Consider the following 23,381-nt stretch of genomic DNA (forward strand, 5'->3'; position numbering starts at 1 on the left):
TAACCTATACTGGGGCATTTACCTAGCTAACCTATACTGGGCACCTACCTAGCTAACCTATACTAGGCACCTACCTAACTAACCTGTACTGGGGGCATTTACCTAGCTAACCTATACTGGGCACCTACCTAGCTAACCTATATTAGGCACCTAGCCACACTAACTAACCTATACTGGGGCATTTACCTAGTTGACCTATACTGGGCACCTACCTAGCTAACCTATAGTGGGGGCATTTACCTAGCTAACTTATACTGGGCACCTACCTAGCTAACATATACTGGGGGCATTTACCTAGCTAACCTACATTGGGCACCTACCTAGCTAACCTATACTGGGCACCTACCTAGCTAACCTATACTGGGCACCTACCTAGCTAACCTATACTGGGCACCTACCTAGCTAACTTATACTGGGGGCATTTACCTAGCTAACCTACACTGGGCACCTATCTAGCTAACCTATACTGGGCACCTACCTAACTAACCTATACTGGGGGCATTTACCTAGCTAACCTATACTGGGCATCTACCTAGCTAACCTATACTGGTGGCATTTACCTAGCTAACCTATACTGGGCACCTACCTAGCTAACCTATACGTGGGCATTTACCTAGCTAACCTATACTGGTTGCATTTACTTAGCTAACCTATACTGGGGGCATTTACCTAGCTAACATATACTGGGTCCACCTATGCCTGACTTACCTATACTGGGCACCTACCTAGCTAACCTTTACTGGGGGGCATTTACCTAGCTAACATACTGGGGGCATTTACCTAGCTAACATATACTGGGTCCACCTATGCCTGACTAACGTATACTGGGAGGGAACCTACCTAGCTAACCTATATGGGGGCATTTACCTAGCTAACCTATATTGGTTGCATTTACCTAGCTAACCTATACTGGGGCATTTACCTAGCTAACATATACTGGGGGCATTTAGCTAGCTAACATATACTGGGGGCATTTACCTAGCTAACATATACTGGGCCCACCATGCCTGACTAACGTATGCTGGGGGGGACCTACCTAGCTAACCTATACTGGATACACCTATGCCTGACTACTCTATACTGGGTGCACCTATACCTGTCTACCTATACTGGGGGCACCTACCTAGCTAACTTGTACTGAATGCACCTATGCCTGTCTACCTATACTGGAGGCGCCTACCTAGGTGACCTATCCTGGGTGCCCTTATGCCTTGCTACCTATACTGGGTGCACCTATACCTGGCTACCTACCTACCTATACTAAGGGTTTGGGGGGGGGGGGGGGTTCCCCACCGCGGTTATAGCATGCGGTGCAAATTGTCAGGTGCTGTGCGATAATTCTAAATGGGGGGGGGGGGGGGTTAAATATGACTGTTGGCCCTCAACCTGGTCTGAGTTTTTCACCCCTGCTCTAGCACATACATGGCCATACATATCAAATGGAAGAGATATATGTGTGTACTTGTTAACCTTCCCTTTGACATGTTTTACAGATTAGGAATCGACTAGAAGATTTAATAACTAACTTACAAACATCAAAAATTGGTTTGGAAGAGAAGTTAAACCAGCATGTAAGTGCAAGACTCTTAGAAGTTATTATTTGTATTAAATGTGCATTCATAGAGCACTGATATTTACTACAGTTTACAGAGAGTTTTTAACAAATAATGCCACTGTCCCTCAGAGGAGCTCATAGTCTAACATAGTTATTTCAGTCTAGCCTCCGTTTACTTAACCTGCCAATCAGTTTAATGAAATGTCAGGACGCCTAAATATTTAGCAGAAACCTGAAACTCTAGTGCTGCAAGGCTAGGGTGCTAGCCACCGTAATGCACTGCTTAAAATAATAAAGACAATTGTATGTTTCCTCAATACTATACAGAGGCTATTACATACATATAATGCTAGCCAAATACATTTAGACCAGAGCAAATAATTACAAGACCTGAAAGCAAACCTGAATTGGAACAAAAAAGTCCCCTGTAGACTTTTGGGTCCCTTTTGTGTCTTTCAGTGCTGTTGCACAGTTCCATTCGCACACCTCCTCGATCGCGCTCTCCTGGCATGACCGTTCTGTGCATGCACAGTTATAAAACTACAGGAACTGTGCATGAGCAGACTCTTTCATCTATGGGAGCGCGATGAAGAAGGTACATGGCTGGAACTGCGCACTAGCTGCAACTGGAGTTTCGGAGGGGGCAGCAGCACAATAGAGGGGACACAAAGGGACCTGAAAGACTATGGAGACTAAGAGAAGCCCCGGGTAAGTTTTTTTTTCTTGGGGGGGGTGTTTTTCCAAGTCAGGTGTGCTTTCAGCATTTGTTTATTCTGTTCTTTATTGAAACCTCCACATTGAAAATGAGCAAAGTTGTACAACCTCTTCTATTTTTTTCTTTTCACTTCTACTTCAAAAAGATTGATTGGAAGTAATAGAAAAGTGCTCACAGACAATGGTAAATTTCTCACACATTTCATAAATTTTCATAGGTCCATTGAACAATCCTTGATTTCTAATCAATGACATTACAGAATAGTATGACGTATGTTACCACCTAAATGAGAATACAGATTCTCATCCATATGTCTGCATGAAGATGTGAAAAATGTACTGTTGGAGAGAGCAACATGTAGAGAGATTGAAAGCCCCCAAAATTATATAATAAAACATATGTCACAAACCAGTCTTGTTAATGGGCCTTTTTAAGCCATGCTTCTTTTATCTCCCAAGCCTTTCTGCTGGACCATTAGTGTAATTGACTTTGCTTTCTTCACTGACCTACGCACTCAGAATGACTTATAGTGTGGAAAGGATTAAAAACATGTTTAACATTTTAATTGTGGTCTGTTCCTCTATTTGAGAGAATTTGAATCCACTTTTCTTCCACTATCTGAAAGTACGTAAATCTCTGCAACAGGGATAAAAGCTAGCTTGTAGATTTAGAAAAAGCTTGAAGCTCAGTCCTGTACTTGTTGCCATCTCTCATTTCCTGCCTCTGGGACTACCAGGGTTTGTGCTCAAGTCAAGGAGGCCCCAGGAGCAGAAAATAAGGGAAGATCTCCACACTAGAAACAAACCCAGAATTAGGTTTTAACATCTTTTCACACTATCCAGAACAAATAAGAACCTCAACTAAAGTGGACTGCTTTAGACCCTGAACAAGCATGCAGATCAGATGTCTACCGATATGACAAATTTGATAAGATTAGCTGCATGCTTGTTTCAGGTGTGTGAGTTAGACCTTACTGACCAGAAATATCAGCAGGACAGCCAAGGCAACTGGTATTGTTTAAAAGGAAATAATTACAGCAGCTTTTATAGGTCTCACGCCTCAGGTTCCTTTTAACTCACCCGTGTCCTGCCCTCCACATTCCACTTTAGTTGAGATTCAAGTTCTAATCTGAATCAATCAGAACATTTTGAATCAGAATGATCTTCCCTAATCACTGTGTTTTAACCTCACTGGCGATATGATTATTTCCAGATTTAGAGTCTAAAAGCCGTGGAATTTTTCTCACTCAGGCTCGGGACTACCGCTCTGAGCTGTGGATTTCTGTCCCCAGCCTGACTCAGGATTACCGCTAAGGAGGTTAAAAGGACTCCGAGCAGTATATACAAAATCGGAACTTACCTGGGGCTTTCTTCACCCCATCGTAGGTCGGGAGGTCCCTCGGCGTTTCTCTGGCTCTTCTCCCAGGCCCTGCTCAGAAATGGCTCCCGGTGACACTGGGCCCGAGTGTCGGGCTCCTTCTTCCGGAAAGGCAACGTCAGTCGTCACCACGCCGGCCACCTCGCGTCATCATGGCAGCCGGCGTGACAGTACTGCGCATGCGCGGTTTAATCGCGCATGCGCAGTACTGTCACGCCGGCCCGCGTGATGACACAAGGCGGCCGGCGTGGTGACGACTGACGTCACCTTTCAGAAAGAAGGATCCCGACACTCGGGCCCAGTGTCGCCGGGAGCCATTTCTGGCCAGGCCCTGGGAGAGGAGCCAGAGGGATTCCGAGGGACCTCCCGACCTACGATGAGGTGGAGAAAGCCCCAGGTAAGTTCCGATTTTCTATTTATTTACTGCTCGGAGTCCCTTTAATAAGAAGACTTAACCACAGACAAACTTTCCTCAGAATATTCTTAATTTTTTTTTTAATTGCCTTTAGAAGAGTTTATAAGAGGTTTATTTTAAAGGTCACAAAATATAACTATAAACTCAATTATAAGTGCAGATTGCTAATATTAACCTTTTAGCATAAGAATGGTAAATAAAATACAAGTGCGATATCAGTCATTTTTTAATTGGGTTACTTAGTACATTCCAGAGTATATGCCCTTGAAGTGCTATATATATTAATATCAAATTGTAAATATACATATAATTTTGCTTGAGTACACACTTCTGACTTACATGTTCATGGATCCAGGTACATAAACAGACAGTGCTGTCACAAAGTGCACAAGACTCTCAGAATTTGTGGGAAGAGGAGCTGAAGTCCAGATCACGATTAGGAGTCCGCTTGGCAGAGCTTGAACAATCCAAAGCAGACCTTGTTGAACAGGTAAGTTATATCGCATTTATGCCAGAGTTTTTTGGGGGATTTTGATCAGTTCTTAAAGTACTGCTTTTACAAGGACAAAGTTGGTGTTTTTTTGTTTTTTTTGAAAGTCAGACAAAAGATTAACTACATCTATTTAGGTGTTGCTGAAACTTCTGTGCAAGATTAACTCTAAAGCCTTGCACACATGAACAAAGCATGTTGTTGGCCAGGGATGGGGACTTTTAATACTTTGGGTGACAGTGCAGGGCTGAGGTTGTACAGATGTGTCGGTAGCCTGGGGGCTGGCAACACTTATTTTACCATGGAGTGGGGAGGAGGGGCAAATTGTGGTGCTATATGAAGGGAGGAGTGCTGACGGAGTGGCGCAATAGGATCACAGAGAGGGTGGGATGAATGGGGACAATACCCTCAGCCAAGTTGATCCACCTAGTGAGGGATCAGGAGCCACTGTACACATGCTAGAATCTCGGCTTTCGGTTGTTATCACCCACCTTGGCTGAATTTAATCTTGCATTTTTCAAAATATAGAAGATGATTGAATAGTGTGCCGTTGAGGTGATCAGCATTGCTTACCTACAGAGGTTGCTTCCTTAGCCCCGTCCATATATAGGATCCGCCATCTTCCCCAGGGTGACCATAGCTGCAGCATTTTGAACCTCCTGGTGGTGTCACGTGCTCCCAACCGTGGCATTGCATGCTGGTAGATGTAGTCCGTCTAAGTGAGTACATCTGGCAGAATGGAGATAAATTCTATGCTGTCTGGAAAGGATATAAAATCCTATTAAATATGAAGAGATAAAAGTAAAAATACCAGTTACCTAGAATTACTTGGCAAGGTCAGATCCCAGTGCAGATAAAATACACCAAGCTACTATGTATAGTTGAGCAGGACAGTAATACCCATGTAGGCAAAGAAAAAAAGCAATCACTAACAAATACAAGTAGTCCCCGGTTAATGAACGAGGTACTGCAGGTTTGTTCTTAAAGGGAATCAGAGACGAAGGGTAGTTGAAAAATGAAAAAAGATTTTACACATACCTGGGGCTTCCTCCAGCCCCATAAGCCTGGATCGCTCCCACGCCGCCATCCTCCGCTGCCAGTACCAGGTCCTGTCACTTCCGCCGGACGCGACCAGTTGTACGCATGCACAGGGGCTACCTCCAGCTCTGTATGCATGCGCCTGCGCAGTAGGGCGGGAGCGCACTGCGCTTGCGTCGACTGGCCAAAATTACGGGACCCGGTACCAGCGGACAGAGGCAGCGGAGGACAGCGGCGTGGGAGCGATCCAGGCTGGAGGAAGCCCCAGGTATGTATAAATTTAGTATCATCTTCATCTTTGGGTCTCTTTAACCTGAATCCGTTCTTAAGCCGTAACCCTGTGCCATCTCTGTCCCCTATACCTCCTCTGTGCCGCCGTGTGCCTCAAGTGTCTCCCTGTGTGTCACCTCTGTTCCCCTTTTCCTATTTCATCCCCATGTGCCCCCAGTGTCCCCCTCTGTCACCTCTGCCCCCCTGTGCCTCCACTGTGTGTCTCCGCACCCTTGTCACCTCTGCCCCCCTGCGTCCCCCTTTGCCTACTTCTGTCCTGCTTTGTGCCTCTTGTGTCCCCCTGTGCCTCTTCTTTTCCCCCCTGTGCCGCCTGCACTTCCCCAGCCCATTGCAGAGTATATGCAGTGGTAGCAGCAGCACTTCTCACCTGCTCTGGGTGCCTCCAGGGATGAGCAACCTCTTCTCACTCTCACTGTTCACCCTAGTGTTCTCCTGATCACGTCATTATTTGTGACTTGCAGGAGAAGCTAGCTCTGGGGGGAGAGTAGTGAGAGTGAGAGGTTGCCAGAGCTGGTGAGACCAGCGCTACTGCGCATAAGACAGGGAGTCCCCGACATAGCGACGGGTTGGCAGGCCATTCATATCGGTGGGTCATTCGTATGTTAGGTTAGTAGGGTACGTTAGTTTGTTAGTTAGGTTTGATAAGCATTATTAATTCTGCAGTAACAATAATCCATAACTTCCCCTATAGACTAAATTTCTATGACTCTGTATTTAAATGTATTGTTTGTAGATATTTTAATGTTAATTTGCTCATTCCACTTGCTTGTTCAAGGTTGAAAATGAGAAGAAAAAAGTGAAGAAACTGTTGGATCAGAAGAAATCCATGGAGGAACGCTTTGATCAGGAAATAAAGAGGAACAGTGACTTACAGCGTGACATAACCGGGTACAGCCATGAAATGTTTTCTTCAGTGTTCAAAAGTTTGGGGTCATTTAGAAATGTCCTTGTTTTACATGAAAACATGCATGAAATCCTTAAAATATTTACGATGATTGACAGTTTGAAATAATGATATTCAATTTACATAATAGTGTCTTTCAAACTCTGCTTTCGTCAAAGGATCCTCCATTTGCAGCAGTTAAAGGGTATACCTGTTGATGTAATCTGATGCACTTTCAGCCCATGCTTCCAAAAGCACATCACACAAGTTAGATTGGCTGGATGAGCACTTATTATATACCATTAATTCAAGCTTCCCCCACAACAGCTCATCTCCATCATAGACCATATACCAGCTGACTGCTTCTTTCCTAAATATTCCTAGTTAGGAGATGTGCTTTGGATCCTTGTCTGTTGTAGTACAAAACTGGTTCCAATCAACTGTACTGAGATGAAAAATTTTCAATATCCCATTTACCCTGTACAGATATCCCTCTTAACCAACACTAAAGCAGCCCCATGCCATCACATTGCCTCCACCATGCTTGACAGATGGTGGCAGGATCTCCTCCAGCCCCATCTAATATTTTAGTATGCATCTCACAAATTATTGTTTTGCTTAACAGTCTTTTTTAGCATTAATGCCATACGTGAAATGCCGCATCCCCGGGGCTGAACTCTCAATTAAAACCCCCGAAATCCCTGGGCAAAAATCTACGACTTTCCAAGTTGTGGATTTTGCTGCCAGGGGGAGGCAGAGCTTTGCGCTGTAGCTCTGCCTCCAGTACAATCAATCTGTGCTGATCGCCGCCTCTCCCCGGCCCTCTCAGTGAAAGAAGACTGAGTGGGGCCGGGAGGGGTGGCGATCAGAGCAGATTGACGTGAGTAGAAGCCGAGCTACTGCCCAAAGCTCTGCCTCTGCCAAGAAGGAGCCCCAAATCATCCCCCAGGGATTTGGGGGGTTTTAATTGAGAGTTCAGTTGCAGGGATGCAGCGTTTCAGATATGGCATGAATGCTAAAGAAGACTTAAGTAAACACTGGGTATTTTTGAGGCTTCAGACTTTCTTTGAGACTACTGAACCTGCTGCTTCTACTATACTATTTGTCACTGAAAATCTATATGCATTGTGACAATATTTGTATTATTTTTTAGGCTGAAGAAACTTTTGAAATCAGCTAAGAAAAAGCTAAAAGAGTTGGAAGCAGATGAAAGACATCAGGGCAAAGTGAAGGACAGCTCCCACAGAGGTCACCATGAAACAGACAATGAAGTCTTTACATTGAAGAAAAAGGTAAAGTACTATACTTATGTGACTCATAAGCCCAAACCCATAGTGCTGCTGCAATAATAATTCCTATATTTGTATAGCACTTTTCTCCTGTCTGAATCAAAGTGCTTGCAAGGTACAAGAGTGCGCTCAGTAGGCAGTAGCAGTGTTAGGGAGTCTTGGCCAAGAAACTCCTTACTGAATAGGTGCAGCTTACTGAACAGGAAGAGCCGAGATTTGAACCCTGGTCTTCTGTGTCAGAAGCAGAGCCCTTAATAAGATACGCTATTCAGCCACTCCACAATACACATGCTAAAATTTGGAGCCCACTTAGCATGTTCTCATTGGAAAAGATTGTTGGTGTTAGGTGTTCAGGGAAACAAAATAACTCATAAACACGGTACAGGTGTTGAAAATTTAAATTTATTGGCATTTCTCTGTCACCCATGTACATCTCAATCAGTGCAGTCCCTGACACAAAGAGGTTGTTCTGCTAAAAGTGTAATGAACTGTTCACTTGAAACAACCAGATAGGTACAGGATGCCTTTTAGCAGTCATAGATAATAGCTGGACCATAGACCAGCAAAACTTCTTCCGGCCTCTTGCACGCTGCAAATCGCAAATCCGATTTCCGATTGCATTTTGCTATTCTGATTTTCCTTGGATGCTATCAACACAAGAAGAAAAGCAGCATATGCAGGACCGATTAAAATCGCAAATCGGAATCGCATGCAGTGTGCTAGTGGCCTCAGGCTTCTAAGTTCTGTTAGGTCCCCAGTCTTGCATTTCAGGAATAATTACAGATATATTACAGGTAGGAGTATGGCTTAAACGGTATATTTTAAAGGACATCTGAAGGTATATGGAGGTTGTCATATTTATTTCCTTTTAAACAGTGCAAATTGTCTGGCTGCCCTGCTGACCCTTTGCCTCTAATACATAGACCTTAAACAAGCATGCAGATCACGTTTCTGACTGGATTAGCTGCATGCTTGTTTTAGGTGTGAGATCCAGATACTGCTGATGCATGAAAAATCAGCAGGACTACCAGGTAACTGGTATTCTTTAAAAAGAAATTAATATAGCAGCCTCCATATCCCTCTGACTTTAAGTGTCCTTTAAATTACTCTTATGTTTTCAGAAGAGTGCATAGCACGTAGTTTGCAAAGGTCAGTTTACCAATAACAAAGATCAGTACTGCCTGCATAATAATCTTTATGAAACTGAACAAAATGGCACAGAATACAGTCTGTTGGAAAAGAGAGGGAAGTAGGTTTTATCTAGTACTAAGGAAAAAAAAAATTCTATAAACACTGTACATTCCAATAGATTGAAGAACTATCCTTACAATTGGAGAGGGAATCCCGCAATTATATGCAGTTAGAAGCTTCAAATCGTGACCTGCATGAACAGTTATCTTCAGTGAAGAACCTGCACAAGAACCATGAACGGTTAGAAAGAAGCAAGCGAGAGATGGAGGACGAAGTGGCCGAGCTTAGGAGACATATTGGTTCCAGCAAGATGGATCAAAGTTACCTTGAACAGTACAAAAGAGAAATCGATGAAAGAGGCAGGCAGGAATTACGGCAGAAGTTGGAGGAAGTCAATTTATTCCTACAGGTAAACATTAAAACATTTCCCACCAAAACTATGTAGAAGCGCAAAGTGTACAGTAACAAGGTTTATTTTTCTCTGCCTTTTAAAGTTGGAGTTCGCAGTTGAGTTTATTATGAGTGGTGTTGAGCAGTGTGCACCTTCCTGCAGCAGGATTAGATAGACAAAAGCTACATACGTTTTTGGAGGAATGTTGCTGAAAGCAATTTTTCATGATTGCTCATCCTTGATCAGTATAGTATAATTGCAGTTTTCAACATGAGCTTTGGTAATGGTTAATTGAATGGAATGTGGTTCAGTGGTGCACTGGGAGACTATCGTACTCACTAAATTTTCACCTGAAACAATCAGACAATGACAAAAGAGGAAGATTCCCCTTGAGAGCACCAAGGCAAAAATTATGGTATTTTTTGGCATATGAGACGATACGGAATCTAAGACGCACCTAGGTATAGAGGGAAAAAGCCAGGGGAAAAAATATACTAAACCTGCTGCGTCCATAGTCAAGGACCGTCTTGTAGATGTTCTCACCCAATTATTTTGTCCTCCTGTGTCCCCTTCTGTCCCCAGTGTGCCCCCATGTGTCCCCTTCTGTACCCCTCTGCCCCTGTTTGCCCTCTGCCCCTCCCCATGTGTGTCTCCTGCTACCCTGCCCCCTTTATCCTCCTCTGCCCCGTTTGTCATCCACGCTCTGCCGCTGTGTATAACTATGAGAATCCGCACCTAACCAACAGTTCCAGCGGCGATCACAGACCTCTTCTCCTACGTCATCAGCAGAAGCCGACGCTAGGGGAGACTCTCAATTTGTAGGTGCGCATTTTGGACAGATAAGGAGGTCCGGCTATTATATAGCTGAACTCCAGATATTGCCAATCGTGTGTGGAGGGGGGGGGGGTGTGGCCAGGGTTCGTTTATAGGCAACCACACGTGGCTGGGTGGATAATTGGCTCCTGGGGTTCTATTGTTATATAGCCAAACTCTGGATATTGGCAGCCGGATGATTAATGGGAACTGGAATTTGGCTATCATATAGCTGAGAAATGGATCAGTTGCGGTGCTTGGCTATACAGGTTAGAGTTAGATGAGAGTGGGTTTGGTGTAAAACATAGCTGGGGGTTACTGTTGAGCATAGAATGGAGGGGGGTTGGTAGTGTGAGGTATGCATACAGAAGCCTATAGTAATATTGCATTACCGATATCCAACTATCAGCATCAACTCATACCCAACCTCACAGACGCTCTTATTGCATATGCAGTCTTACCGCCAGGTTTATGTACAGTGGTCCCCCACAGGATGGCTTTACATTTACAGTCACTTCTGTTGCGTAGCATAAATAACTTTGAATCATCATTTGTCAGAAGCACTGTTTGTGTCATTATTGGGTAAAACTGATGTGGCCATTTATTGGAGCTTTGTATTTTCCAGGCACAGGCAGCATCAAAGGACAAGCTGGAACAGATGAGGGCTGAAAATGATGCCACAGTCAGAAATCAGCTGGAACACAGAATTCAAGACCTAGAATGTGAACTAAACAAAATAAAAAACATCCAGGAAGAAAGTATGAGCCAGAAAGATTCCTCGATGTCAGAGCTGCAGAGGGTGAAAGACTTGTATACAGAAGAGCAGAAAATAAGAAAATCCTTGGGTTCAAAACTAGAAAGGTGAGAAATGTTTATTATCCCCCACAAGCTTAATCCCACCTCCTCTTTGCATTCCTCCTGGGATGCTATGCCCCTGCTCTTTTTTCAATGAGGCATAAAAGTTCAGGAAAGTTTAGGTGGTTGGTAGAGGGTACTAGAATTGTTGCAAAGTCTGGACTTCTACTTTAAATGCAGATTGAGTCCAATGCTAATAAAAAGAGAATAATTTATTTTACCTGTTTACATTTTATGCAACCAGATTCAAAAAATGCAGTTGTTGCAATGGAAATAGTCCTTTGTGCACTGAACCAAGAAATCTATAAATAATGCACATAAACATTATTATTTCACTTCAAAAAACACCTATAAATATGACCAATCTGTATAATCATGGAGACCCATGCACTGAAGACATTGCCATACATACTGCTGCACTATAGTTTTGCACAATTCACTTTTGACTCTAAATGACCAAAATGGGTCTGCAACAAGTCCTTGTTCAAGCATATCTGTTTATACAATATTATGTTGTTATAATAAACATTTGAGTATAGTAAACTACCTCTCCAGGCCCCGGCCAATATCCATTATACATCTATGGGAGCAACGTCTGGTATAGTAAACTCAGATATAATAAAACTTCTGGTATAGTAAACATGTTTTTGGGCCCCTACATGATGCTGACTCTGGATATAGTAAAAAGTAGGCGGTGCATGTGTCATATGTCAATGTGAAACCCATGGACACATGCTCTCTTCAGGCTGGTTGCAAGTGAGTTTATGCCTTATAACATTTATTATGATTGGCTGTATTTTGAAGAGAGGCTTCATGATTGGCTAAAGTGTGAGCAGAAAGTTTTGCAGGACACATGCTGCAAGTTCCGCCCGTGTAGGTATTGGAGCCACTCAAGGGAAGTAAGTGGCTGCCTGTATTCAGTGGAAGCTGGAATTTTTAAGGAACCCTGGATACTGTACTAGTGATTTGTCCAGCCTGGCTATGCAGCCCTAAGGTATACTTAACCTTATAGTCCACCAAATGTGCAAGTGCTTGTACTGTACCTGCAATGAGAGGACAAAGTTGCTCCTTTGCAGTAGAGAATGTACCGGGCATGCAGGGTCATTTCTAGGACAATTTCTGATATAGCAAACTTCTGATATAGTAAACCACTTTTCCTGGTCCCTTGAAGTTTACTATAACGAGGTTATACTATAATTGCATATCATAGAAATTCAATAAAATATTGCATTCAAAATGATGTTATGCCCAGCAGCCAAGGTGTAGACTCCGCAACAAAAGTTACTATTAGAAATCAAACATGCACACTTAACCTCCCTGGCGGTATGATTCCTTCCTGATTTTAGGGTCTAAAAGCGGTACAATTTTTTCATGTGCTTTTAGACCCTAAAAGCAAGAAAAACATCATACCACGAGAGAGCCTAGAGGAGCCCCTGCACTTACTCACATTCCTGGGATCCAGCATTTGTTTTCCCTCCGTCCTCCGGGTGGCGCTGTAACCCTACAGGATCTTCTTAAAAAATTAGCATATTGTGATAAAGTTCATTATTTTCTGTAATGTACTGATAAACATTAGACTTTCATATATTTTAGATTCAAATACACACAACTGAAGTAGTTAAATCCTTTTATTGTTTTAATATTGATGATTTTGGCATACAGCTCATGAAAACCCAAATTTCCTATCTCAAAAAATTAGCATATTACATCCGACCAATAAAAGAAAAGTGTTTTTAAAACAAAAAAAGTCAACCTTCAAATAATTATGTTCAGTTATGCACTCAATACTTGGTCGGGAATCCTTTTGCAGAAATGACTGCTTCAATGCGGCGTGGCATGGAGGCAATCAGCCTGTGGCACTGCTCAGGTGTTATGGAGGCCCAGGATGCTTCGACAGCGGCCTTAAGCTCATCCAGAGTGTTGGGTCTTGCGTCTCTCAAGTTTCTCTTCACAATATCCCACAGATTCTCTATGGGGTTCAGGTCAGGAGAGTTGGCAGGCCAATTGAGCACAGTAATACCATGGTCAGTAAACCATTTCCCAGTGGTTTTGGCACTGTGAGCAGGTGCCAGGTCATGCTGAAAAATGAAATCTTCATCTCCACTGCTGAAAAGCTTTATGGAGATGAAGATTTCATTTTTCAGCATGACCTGGCACTTGCTCACAGTGCCAAAACCACTGGTAAATGGTTTACTGACCATGGTATCACTGTGCTCAATTGGCCTGCCAACTCTCCTGACCTGAACCCCATAGAGAATCTGTGGGATATTGTGAAGAGAAACTTGAGACGCAAGACCCAACACTCTGGATGAGCTTAAGGCCGCTATCAAAGCATCCTGGGCCTCCATAACACCTGAGCAGTTCCACAGGCTGATTGCCTCCATGCCACGCTGCATTGAAGCAGTCATTTCTGCAAAAGGATTCCCGACCAAGTATTGAGTGCATAACTGAACATAATTATTTGAAGGTTAACTTTTTTTGTTTTAAAAACACTTTTCTTTTATTTGTCGGATGAAATATGCTAATTTTTTGAGATAGGAAATTTGGGTTTTCATGAGCTGTATGCCAAAATCATCAATATTAAAACAATAAAAGGCTTGAACTACTTCAGTTGTGTGTATTTGAATCTAAAATATATGAAAGTCTAATGTTTATCAGTACATTACAGAAAATAATAAACTTTATCACAATATGCTAATTTTTTGAGAAGGACCTGTATAGTTAGATTACAGACTGTCGTCATGACGATGCAGAGCCTCTATGGACAGGAAGAGGAATGGCCACCAGCATCTGGATCACGCAGGAGGTGAGCGTGAACACCCGCTGCGTGCAATGCTCTGCATGAACCTCCCGGGAGCTACCACGAGTGTAGCTCGGGGTTACCGCTAGGGAGGTTAAAGGACAACTATCTAAGATAGATTTTTTTCCACAATCTCTAGTATTAAACGGGGGCATCTGCAACTAAATACTGTAGCGTGAAATATTATTTTTTTTGTTTTGTCCCCCTGCTGTACTCTTAAAAAGAGTCCTGTAAACACACTGACGTTGTTGGGCCCAAAACAATCCATCTGGGCTCAGGGGACACCACCCTGTGAAGCAGTGTGTCACGATGTTTTTGCCCTCCCCGTTGTAACAGCAAACATGCTGCTATGTGCGTGTATCTGCGGCGAGATACAGGGTCAGAGCAGAAATGAGTGTTTGCTCTTCACACCTGTGAGTATTGCGTTGCTGTGGCAATACAGCTTACAGCTTACAGCAAACAAACATAGTCCACCAGCCCCAGGGATATGTAGTACTATGATGTGGGGAGTTTTATTTAGGCAAAAGGTCCATCACTCCTCCAGAACAGTCCAACACAATCAATTGTGCCATACAGGACTCGACCCCAGGAACGGATATATATCCAAATTTGTGCTTATTCCATAATGCGGAGTAACAACATACAAAAAGCACAACGTTTCGGGCAGAGGCCCTTTCTCAAGTGCTCAGACGCCTGATACCAAACTATCAAACATATAAACTCACAAAACACACCACACCCAACAATTGGGGGGCAGGTATTACTGCTCTTTTCCCTTGTAAGGGTTAACCTATGATGTTAGTATGTGCCTGCCTCCCAATTGTTGGGTGTGGTGTGTTTGTGAGTCTATATGTTTGATAGTTTGGTATCAGGCGTTTGAGCACTTGAGAAAGGGCCTCTGCCCGAAACGTTGTGCTTTTTGTATGTTGTTACTTCGCATTATGCAATACAGCTTACGGGGCATGGAGACGGAGCAGCACATTAGGCATACATAACTTCACAGGACTGCATCTCCATGGGAAGTTGGACTACTCTGTTGCTTATGGTAAATCATTTTTAGGGTACATCAAGGGGAAGAAATAATCTTAAAGCTGCAATGCTTTATTACAAATGCTCTCCTATGCATTACAGTAGTTTAAAAAAAAAAACATCATGATTAAAAAGCTTGCATACTAGTTGGAGTGGACCCTGTCCATCTCTGGACACTGGGCACTAGTACTACCAAACGATATTATTATTATTATTTATATAGCGTTGAAATCTTCTGAAGCGCTGTACAGAGTATATAGTCCTGTCACTAACTGTCCCTCAGAGGAGCTCACAATCTAATTCCTACTTTAGTGTATGGCAGTCTAGGACCAATTTTAGGGGGAAGCCAATTAATTTATCTGTATGTTTTTTGGATATGGGAGAAAACCAGCGCCCAGAATAAAAGCCACATAAAAATGTTTCAGTACCGATCACATCTAATAAGTATGTGTCCATGTGGGTGGCTTACTTTGCTGTTCATGAGAAATAATTAGGTAGTCCTACATAACCACTTTTATCTAGCTTCCACTGTATGGTGCACCGCATCTGTAATGCAGGGTGTGACTTTATTTATTTTTGCTTCGTGATGTTGCAATCTTATTGCAGTGCAATTGGTGTGAAAGGGCCCTAAATGTTTATGCATTTCCGATAAATGTACAGGATGTCTTAGTAGACGAGACTCTTTACAGTTCCCAGCTGTTCTCACTGTTGTGCCATGCCTAAAAAGTTTTTCATCTATGAGCCTGTGATTCTGCTTTAAAGAAAAGTTTAGATATAATTGATGTCTTATGAGTAACCTGTGTTGATTTTGGAAATGTATGTTCACAGAGCAAATGAAAGACTTGCAGAAGCCAATACCAAGCTGCTCAATGAACGTCAAAGAAGCAAATCTCTTATTGCAAGTAGTTTTCTACATGGAAGTCTTCCAGGAAGTCCTCTTTTGGACGCAAGTTCACTCGGAGGTCTTGGCAGTAGTCCAGCTCTAAGCAGGAGTCTGGGGCTTGGCGGAAGTTTTCTGAACTCCGTTGGGAGTGGTTTGACAGCAAATGAAATGGGAGCCTATTTCACAAAGGTTTGTTGCCACTTTCAACTATTTCTGCTTGTCATATTACTGCCACAAACAATAATCAATTTTATTGGCATTCTACATGAAAGACCAATACAAAGTGGTGTACACGTGAGAAGTGGAACGAAAATCATACATGATTCCAAACATTTAAAAAAAAAAAAATAACTGCAAAGTGGGGTATGCGTAATTATTCAGCCCCCTTTGGTCTAAGTGCAGTCAGTTGCCCATAGACATTGCCTGATGAGTGCTAATGACTAAATAGAGTGCACCTGTGTGTAATCTAATGCCAGTACAAATACAGCTGCTCTTTGACGGCCTCAGAGGTTGTCTAAGAGAATATTGGGAGCAACACCATGAAGTCCAAAGAACACACCAGACAGGTCAGGGATAAAGTTATTGAGAAATGTGAAGCAGGCTTGGGCTACAAAAATATTTCCAAAGCCTTGAACATCCCACGGAGCACTTTTCAAGCGATCATTCAGAAATGGAAGGAATATGGCACAACTGTAAACCTACCAAGATAAGGCCGTCCACCTAAACACACAGGCTGAACAAGGAGAGCGCTGATCAGAAATGCAGTCAAGAGGCCCATGGTGACTCTGGACGTTCTGCAGAGATCTACAACTAAGGTGTGGGAAACTGTCCATAAGACAACTATTAGTCGTGCACTGCACAAAGTTGGCCTTTATGGAAAAGTGTCTAGAAGAAAGCCATTGTTAATAGAAAAGCATAAGAAGTCCTGTTTGCAGTTTGCCACAAGCCATGTGGGGGACACAGCAAACATGTGGAAGAAGGTGCTCTGGTCAGATGAGACCAAAATTGAACTTTTTGGCCAAAATGCAAAATGCTATGTGTGGCGGAAAACTAACACTACACATCACTGGTGGCAGCATCATGCTCTGAATGTGCTTCTCTTCAGCAGGGACAGGGAAGCTGGTCAGAGTTGATTGGAAGATGGATGGAGCCAAATACAGGGCAATCTTGGAAGAAAACCTCTTGGAGTCTGCAAAAGACTTGAGACTGCGGAGGAAGTTCAACTTCCAGCAGAACAATGACCCTAAACATAAAGCCAGGGCAACAATGGAATGGTTTAAAACAAAACATATCCATGTGTTAGAATGGCCCAGTCAAAGTCCAGATCTAAATCCAATCGAGAATCTGTGGCAAGATCTGAAAACTGCTGTTCACAAACGCTGTCCATCTAATCTGACTGAGCTGGAGCTGTTTTGCAAAGAAGAATGGGCAAGGATTTCAGTCTCTAGATGTGCAAAGCTGGTAGAGACATACCCTAAAAGACTGGCAGCTGTAATTGCAGCAAAAGGGGGTTCTACAAAGTATTGACTCAGGGGGCCGAATAATTACGCATACCCCACTTTGCAGTTATTTATTTATTTATTTTTTTAAATGTTTGGAATGATGTATGATTTTCGTTCCACTTCTCATGTGTACACCACTTTGTGTTGGACTTTCATGTGGAATTCCACTAAAATTGATTCATGTTTGTGGCAGTAATGTGACAAAACGTGAAAAACTTCAAGGGGGGTGAATACTTTACTCACCTAGAGGGAAATAATATACAAAATAAGAAGTTAACATGTTGTTAGTCACAAAAATAATGAGTCCCCGATCACGTGGCTATTCTCCCTCAGGTGCTGCTTCAGTCAGGCAAGGACAAGAGCTAGAAAATAAAAAGCAGCGCTGTCTGTGGGTTTTATTAGAGGCTCTACAATTCAGTCTCTTTGTGCAAGTAACATTATTACACAGTTAACCTCCCTAGCGGTATTGACGGTTATACACATCAACACAAGGCATGTTGTGAACAGTATTGACGTGCATACACATTAATACTCTCCTGTACTGTATACTAAACCTTTGTTTGACACATTTTGGGAAAAAAAAGGTTATGAAAATAAATTAATCACTTTTTGCACAGAAATCCTGGGGAAATAGAATGCCAGGGAGGTTAAATAAAATGATAGCTGGCTTAACATAATACACAAACAGGACAAATGAGGGTCCTATTTTCCTTCCTTTGTTAAAAAGTTGTTAGGTACTACAAATTTTCATGATGAGCAGCACAGTTACATGAGAACCCCTCTCCTCCGGGGGAAAAGGGTTGCCCTCTGAGAGGAGGGGGTGTGGCCACCCCTTCTCCTAATTAGGATGAACAGATGTCATAGATGGGCTTCTTCTGACAGTCCCTGGGAGCTTGCCTTTTAGAGGGACAAAAATTGTATCAACATGGGTGACACTCTGCCTACCATGAAATGTGTAAGTGACTCTAAACAGCTTTTTAAACACTTTTTAAAACGCTTACAACAAAATATTTTATTTTACTGTTGGGGAAGGGGGTAGAACTGGGTTTTAAACAATGTTAAGATATTTCATTATAAACACTGAAGCTGGGTAACCCCTGAAACACCCTCAGGACACATAGCATCTGGTCTTTGGTGCAATCCTTTTCTGTGGACCATCACCTGTACAAAACCCAGAAACTCAAATAATGAGACACTAAACTGGTTCAGAACTTGCACTTGTATTTTGCACGTTTAAGACCAAGTCTTAGAAAGGGTGTGGTCTGATTAAACAGGCTTCCTTATTCATTGAATTTGCAGTATGTAGAATATAATCTTTGTGCAAGGACATCACTTAGTTGTCTATGCAGTATGCGTTTTTTTAGATTTTAAATCTAACTGATCATGCAAATCTATGTTTCAGATGCAGCTGGAGCTGGAAAAGAATATCACCAAGGAACTGGACCAAGGTATGTTGTATTCTGTTCTTCCTGATACTATATATAAAATGTTTTTAACATCTTTATTTTTAAAACATTCTTAAAGAGTAATTTTGTGCAAGGAGATATGCATGCATAGTTCATTTATACCATTAGATCACTCACATTTAAATGCCCTACATTGGCCTCGATTCATAAAAGTGAGTGTGGTAGTTCAGAGAAGGGCGGGAAATTACCGGTAGCGGTAAATTAGGGTTTTTGCAGTGAATTCATAAAAAGTGCGAGGTGATTGCGATAGCAGTCTGTGAGTGTGGGGTGCGGAAAGCTGTCGATATAATTTGCTGACTGCGGTAGTTTGCCACTGATTTCCTAATGGCATGCTGGGGAGAAGTGGGCAGTTTTAGACACATGACCTATTTATTATAAATTATTATATTTTTATATATGTGTGTGTGTGTGTGTGTGTAGATAGATAGATAGATAAATATAGATATAGATATATGTATATTAATTATTCTTATAAATTATCTGACTCTGTGTGATTTCTAAAAACCTGGGTATTACAACCACCCTTCCTCCTCTGTATCCTTAAAAATTCCATAGCATTAAGTTGAAAGGGCTCCATTTGTCACCTAAAATGTTACTGAGTAGAACAAACTCGCCAGGTCTTTGTTGGCGATAACAACACGTTATTTATCACTTCCTTACTCCCCCTTTTTTTTCATAAATTCACTTCATTTAGTTTACCGACACAAACAACGTTTTCATTACCGCACTATAACCGCATGCAGTAAAACATGCGTAAAAGTAGGCGTAAAATTTTATGAATCCACCATCGACAACATACCATGCGGCAGTTTACCGCTTTGGCGATAACGCATGCGGTAATAGTTTATGAATCGAGGCCAATATGCTGCTAGACTTTAATTTAGAAACAGGTAATGTGAATGTTCTAGTGGTGAACTTCAGGCCAAATCTCTCTGCATGGAGTTTTTTTTTAAAGCTCAGTGGTTAATTGTAATGAATAGAGTCACTGAGCAGCTGCCTGTTCCTGAATGTCTGTCTGTTAAGAGCCTAACCTAGTGACAATATGATATTTTAGCATTGGTTACTGATACATATGATCAAGTCTACTTTTAGAAGTTCTAAAGAGAACATCAAGGATAACCATGCGATCAGATCATTCGGTGATTGATTTGAACTGCCCTGATTGGCTGGTCACAGCAATAGAGGTGAGGAGTACTTATTTGTCACCAGATACTTGATTCCTCCTTGCAGGAGAAATACTTTGAGGACAACTGGTCATCTCTAGTCACTTGGAGTACCCATATTCCTGGTTACTTCAAATTTCCATGCAAATGAGCCACGTCCTCTTTGTGAAGGCAAAGAGGAAGTAGGAGCTAGTAACTGAACAGATAACACAGCTTATCTCGATCAGCTGCTAGAGGTTGTAATATGCTAACATTTCTCTCATGGGTAGGGCTGGTTAGATTATTAGGAAACGTCCAAGACCATTAGACGGAAAAGAAGTACATCTTACTAACCCATCCTTGTTGCATGAGCAAGATGAAATGTGAAAGGAAGACTTCAGCTGGTTACAAATGAAGAAACATTTTTCTTTTATATGCATTGTACTTGACTGCTGTATCATGGTATGGCCCCAAGAGCATGGCCCTGTAGTCTGCCATTTGCCACCTAATTAATCCCTGTGCTAAAGGATACACTAAGGTTATGGTGTCAGATATTCCTGTTTCACACCTGGGACTTACATGAAGGTAAATGTAATATATATATTGCCGCTGAATTTTGTGCAATTGAGAGATTATGTCACTGGGTGTTATAACTCTAGCAGGTTTTGGATCTCTAACTGCTGTTGAATTGATCTGTTTCTTATTTTCACTGTATCACAACTTTAGCTTTGTAATGAGCCCCTTTCCCAAGTCTTATGCGATACTGCAGATACAGCTAGGTCCATACATATTTGGACATAGACTTTTTTCTAATTTTGGTTCTGTACATCACCACAATTAATTATAAATGAAACAACCCAGATGCAATTGAAGTGCAGACTTTCAGCTATAATTCAGTGGGGGGAATAAAACGATTGCATAAAAATGTGAGGAGGCAACTAAAGCATTTTTAACACAATCCCTTTATTTCAAAAAATGTATATTTCTAATACTTGGTTGAAAAACACTTTGCTGGCAATGACAGCCTGAATTCTTGAACTCAGACCACACCAGATGCTGGGTTTCCAAATTTGTAATGCTCTGCCAGGCCTTTACTGCAGCCGGCTTTCAGTTGCTGATTGTTTGTGGGCCTTTCTGTCTGAAGTTTAGTCTTCAGAAAGTGAAATGCATGCTCAATTGAGTTAAGATCAGGTGACTGACTTGGCCATTCAATAATTTTCCACTTCTTTGCTTTAATAAACTCCTGGGTTGCTTAGGCTGTATGTTTTGGGTCATTGTCCATCTATATCATGAAACGTCGCCCAATCAATGTGACTGCACCTAGTTGGATATGAGCAGTCAGTATGTCTCTGAACACCACAGAATTCATTCACTAGTGTCTCAGTGCCACTGGCAGCCATGCACGCACAATCCATCACACTGCCTCCACCATATTTTAAAGATGATGTGGTATGCTTTGAATAATGAGCTGTTCCACGCCTTCTGCATACTTTCCTTTTTTCTTGCAATCATTCTGGTAGAGGTTGATTTTGGTTTTATTTGTTCAAAGAATGGTTTTCCCATTTTTTAGACGTTCTTTAGCAAAGTCCAATCTAACCTTACTATTCTTGGGGCTTATGAGTGGCTTGAACGTTGCAGTGCACCCTCTCTATTTACGTTCATGCAGTCTTCTCCTTATGATAGACTTGGATAACAATACGCCTATCCCCTGGAGAGTGCTGTTCACTTGGTTTGCTGTTGTGAATGGGGTTTCTCTTCACCATGGAAATGATTCTACGATCATCTACCACTGGTGTCTTCCATTGACATCCAGGTGTTTTTGCCTTGCTGAGTTTACCAGTGGTTGCTTTCTTTTGTGGATGTACCAAAATGTAGATTTTTGCCACTTGTAATATTGTAGCAATTTTTGGGATTTTGTTTTGTGTTTTCGCAATTTAAAGTGAACCTCCAGTCTAAAAATCTACTCAGCAGCACTGAAAAGACTTTGTGTTTCTTTAACAGTTTCACAGCATCAGAACTTTCATTTTTAGCTAAAAAGAAGAAAACTCTATAGGCATTTTTCCCCTGATGCTGTGCAAAGCATGGTGGGATTTCTGATGTTGTTCTCTTGCTGTTTTGGCGCAAATTTTGTTTTTTCAAATTTTGAATTTGAGATTTGAGGCCTATGTGCGCAGTAAGGAGAAGTGATCAGGACACAGGACAGTTGGAACTGTGCCCTAATGCTCCCTGTCACCTCCTTTCAACCAAAAAGATGGCTGCCCCCATGAAATCACAAACATTTGCCTTTTGTTTTAAAACAGGTTGGGTAAGAGTTTATATTACCTATTTATTTTAATTAACATAACGAGTGTAACTTAATAACAGTATGTTTGTTTAGGCTGACATTCCCCTTTAAGGATGGCATCTTTCACCTGCATAGAGAGCTCCTTTGACCGCATATTGGCCCATATGCAATTCCACTTTTCTCCTGCGTTTTCTCCTAGGTGATAATTTTTCATCTTCTTTTTAAAATAACTTTCCAGCACTTTTCAACTTAAAAAGTACTGAGAAGTAAGTACAAAAGTACTATCAAAATTATTTTGAGTATTTTCTTGCTTGCTGGTGGCTTAGCATGCTTTTTATTGACAATTTAACCACTTGCCGACCAGTGGATTTCTGAATGATCTGTGCTGCGTAGGCTCTACAGCCCGCAGCACAGATCAGGTTTTAGCCAGGGCGATCAGACTTCCCTCCCTCTCCCTCCCTCCCTGAGCTGCGCAGGACGGATTTCCGTCCTGCGCATTGTAGGATAGGCTTCAGCCTATCAAATGACGGCGATCCCCGGCCAATCAGAGGCCGGGGATCGCCAATCTGCCTTACGGCCGTATGATGTAAACAGCGGGGATTTCTTCCCCACGTGTTTACATTTCGCCGCGATCGGCGGCTCTCCGGCTGTTCTCGGAGAAAGCCTCCGTGAACGGACATGGAAAGGCCGCTCGAACGAGCGGCCGTTTCCATGGAAACCCGCAGACGACCAGTTTACGCCAATCGGCGTTAGCTGGTCGTCAAGAGGTTAAAAAAATATCACCTAGGAGAAAACTCAGGTGAAAAAGTGAATTGCATATGGGCCATTGTCTCTTCACAGCAAAATCTTCTACATGCAAGCACCACACCTGAAATCAACTCCAGGCCTTGTATCTGCTTAAATTATAGTGATGGACATGCCTACAGTTGCCCATGAAATAGTCTTTGAGTCAATTTGCTCAATTACTTTTGA

General features: G+C 42.2%; 1 protein-coding gene across 7 annotated transcripts in view; it reads left to right on the forward strand.

Annotated features, from left to right (window-relative positions):
- Positions 1–23,381, forward strand: part of ANKRD26 (ankyrin repeat domain containing 26) — a 125,398-nt gene that overhangs the window by 96,642 nt on the left and 5,375 nt on the right. For all 7 annotated transcript variants that reach the window (XM_068276422.1, XM_068276417.1, XM_068276418.1 and 4 more), the window contains 8 exons: positions 1,494–1,571; positions 4,418–4,552; positions 6,657–6,769; positions 7,918–8,056; positions 9,363–9,653; positions 11,074–11,309; positions 15,961–16,204; positions 18,920–18,965. In XM_068276422.1, coding sequence (XP_068132523.1) covers positions 1,494–1,571; positions 4,418–4,552; positions 6,657–6,769; positions 7,918–8,056; positions 9,363–9,653; positions 11,074–11,309; positions 15,961–16,204; positions 18,920–18,965 — 1,282 coding nt within the window. The remainder of the gene's footprint in view (positions 1–1,493; positions 1,572–4,417; positions 4,553–6,656; positions 6,770–7,917; positions 8,057–9,362; positions 9,654–11,073; positions 11,310–15,960; positions 16,205–18,919; positions 18,966–23,381) is intronic.

Source organism: Hyperolius riggenbachi, chromosome 3 (genome assembly GCF_040937935.1).
Source record: "Hyperolius riggenbachi isolate aHypRig1 chromosome 3, aHypRig1.pri, whole genome shotgun sequence".
NCBI classification, from domain to species: Eukaryota; Metazoa; Chordata; class Amphibia; order Anura; family Hyperoliidae; genus Hyperolius; species Hyperolius riggenbachi.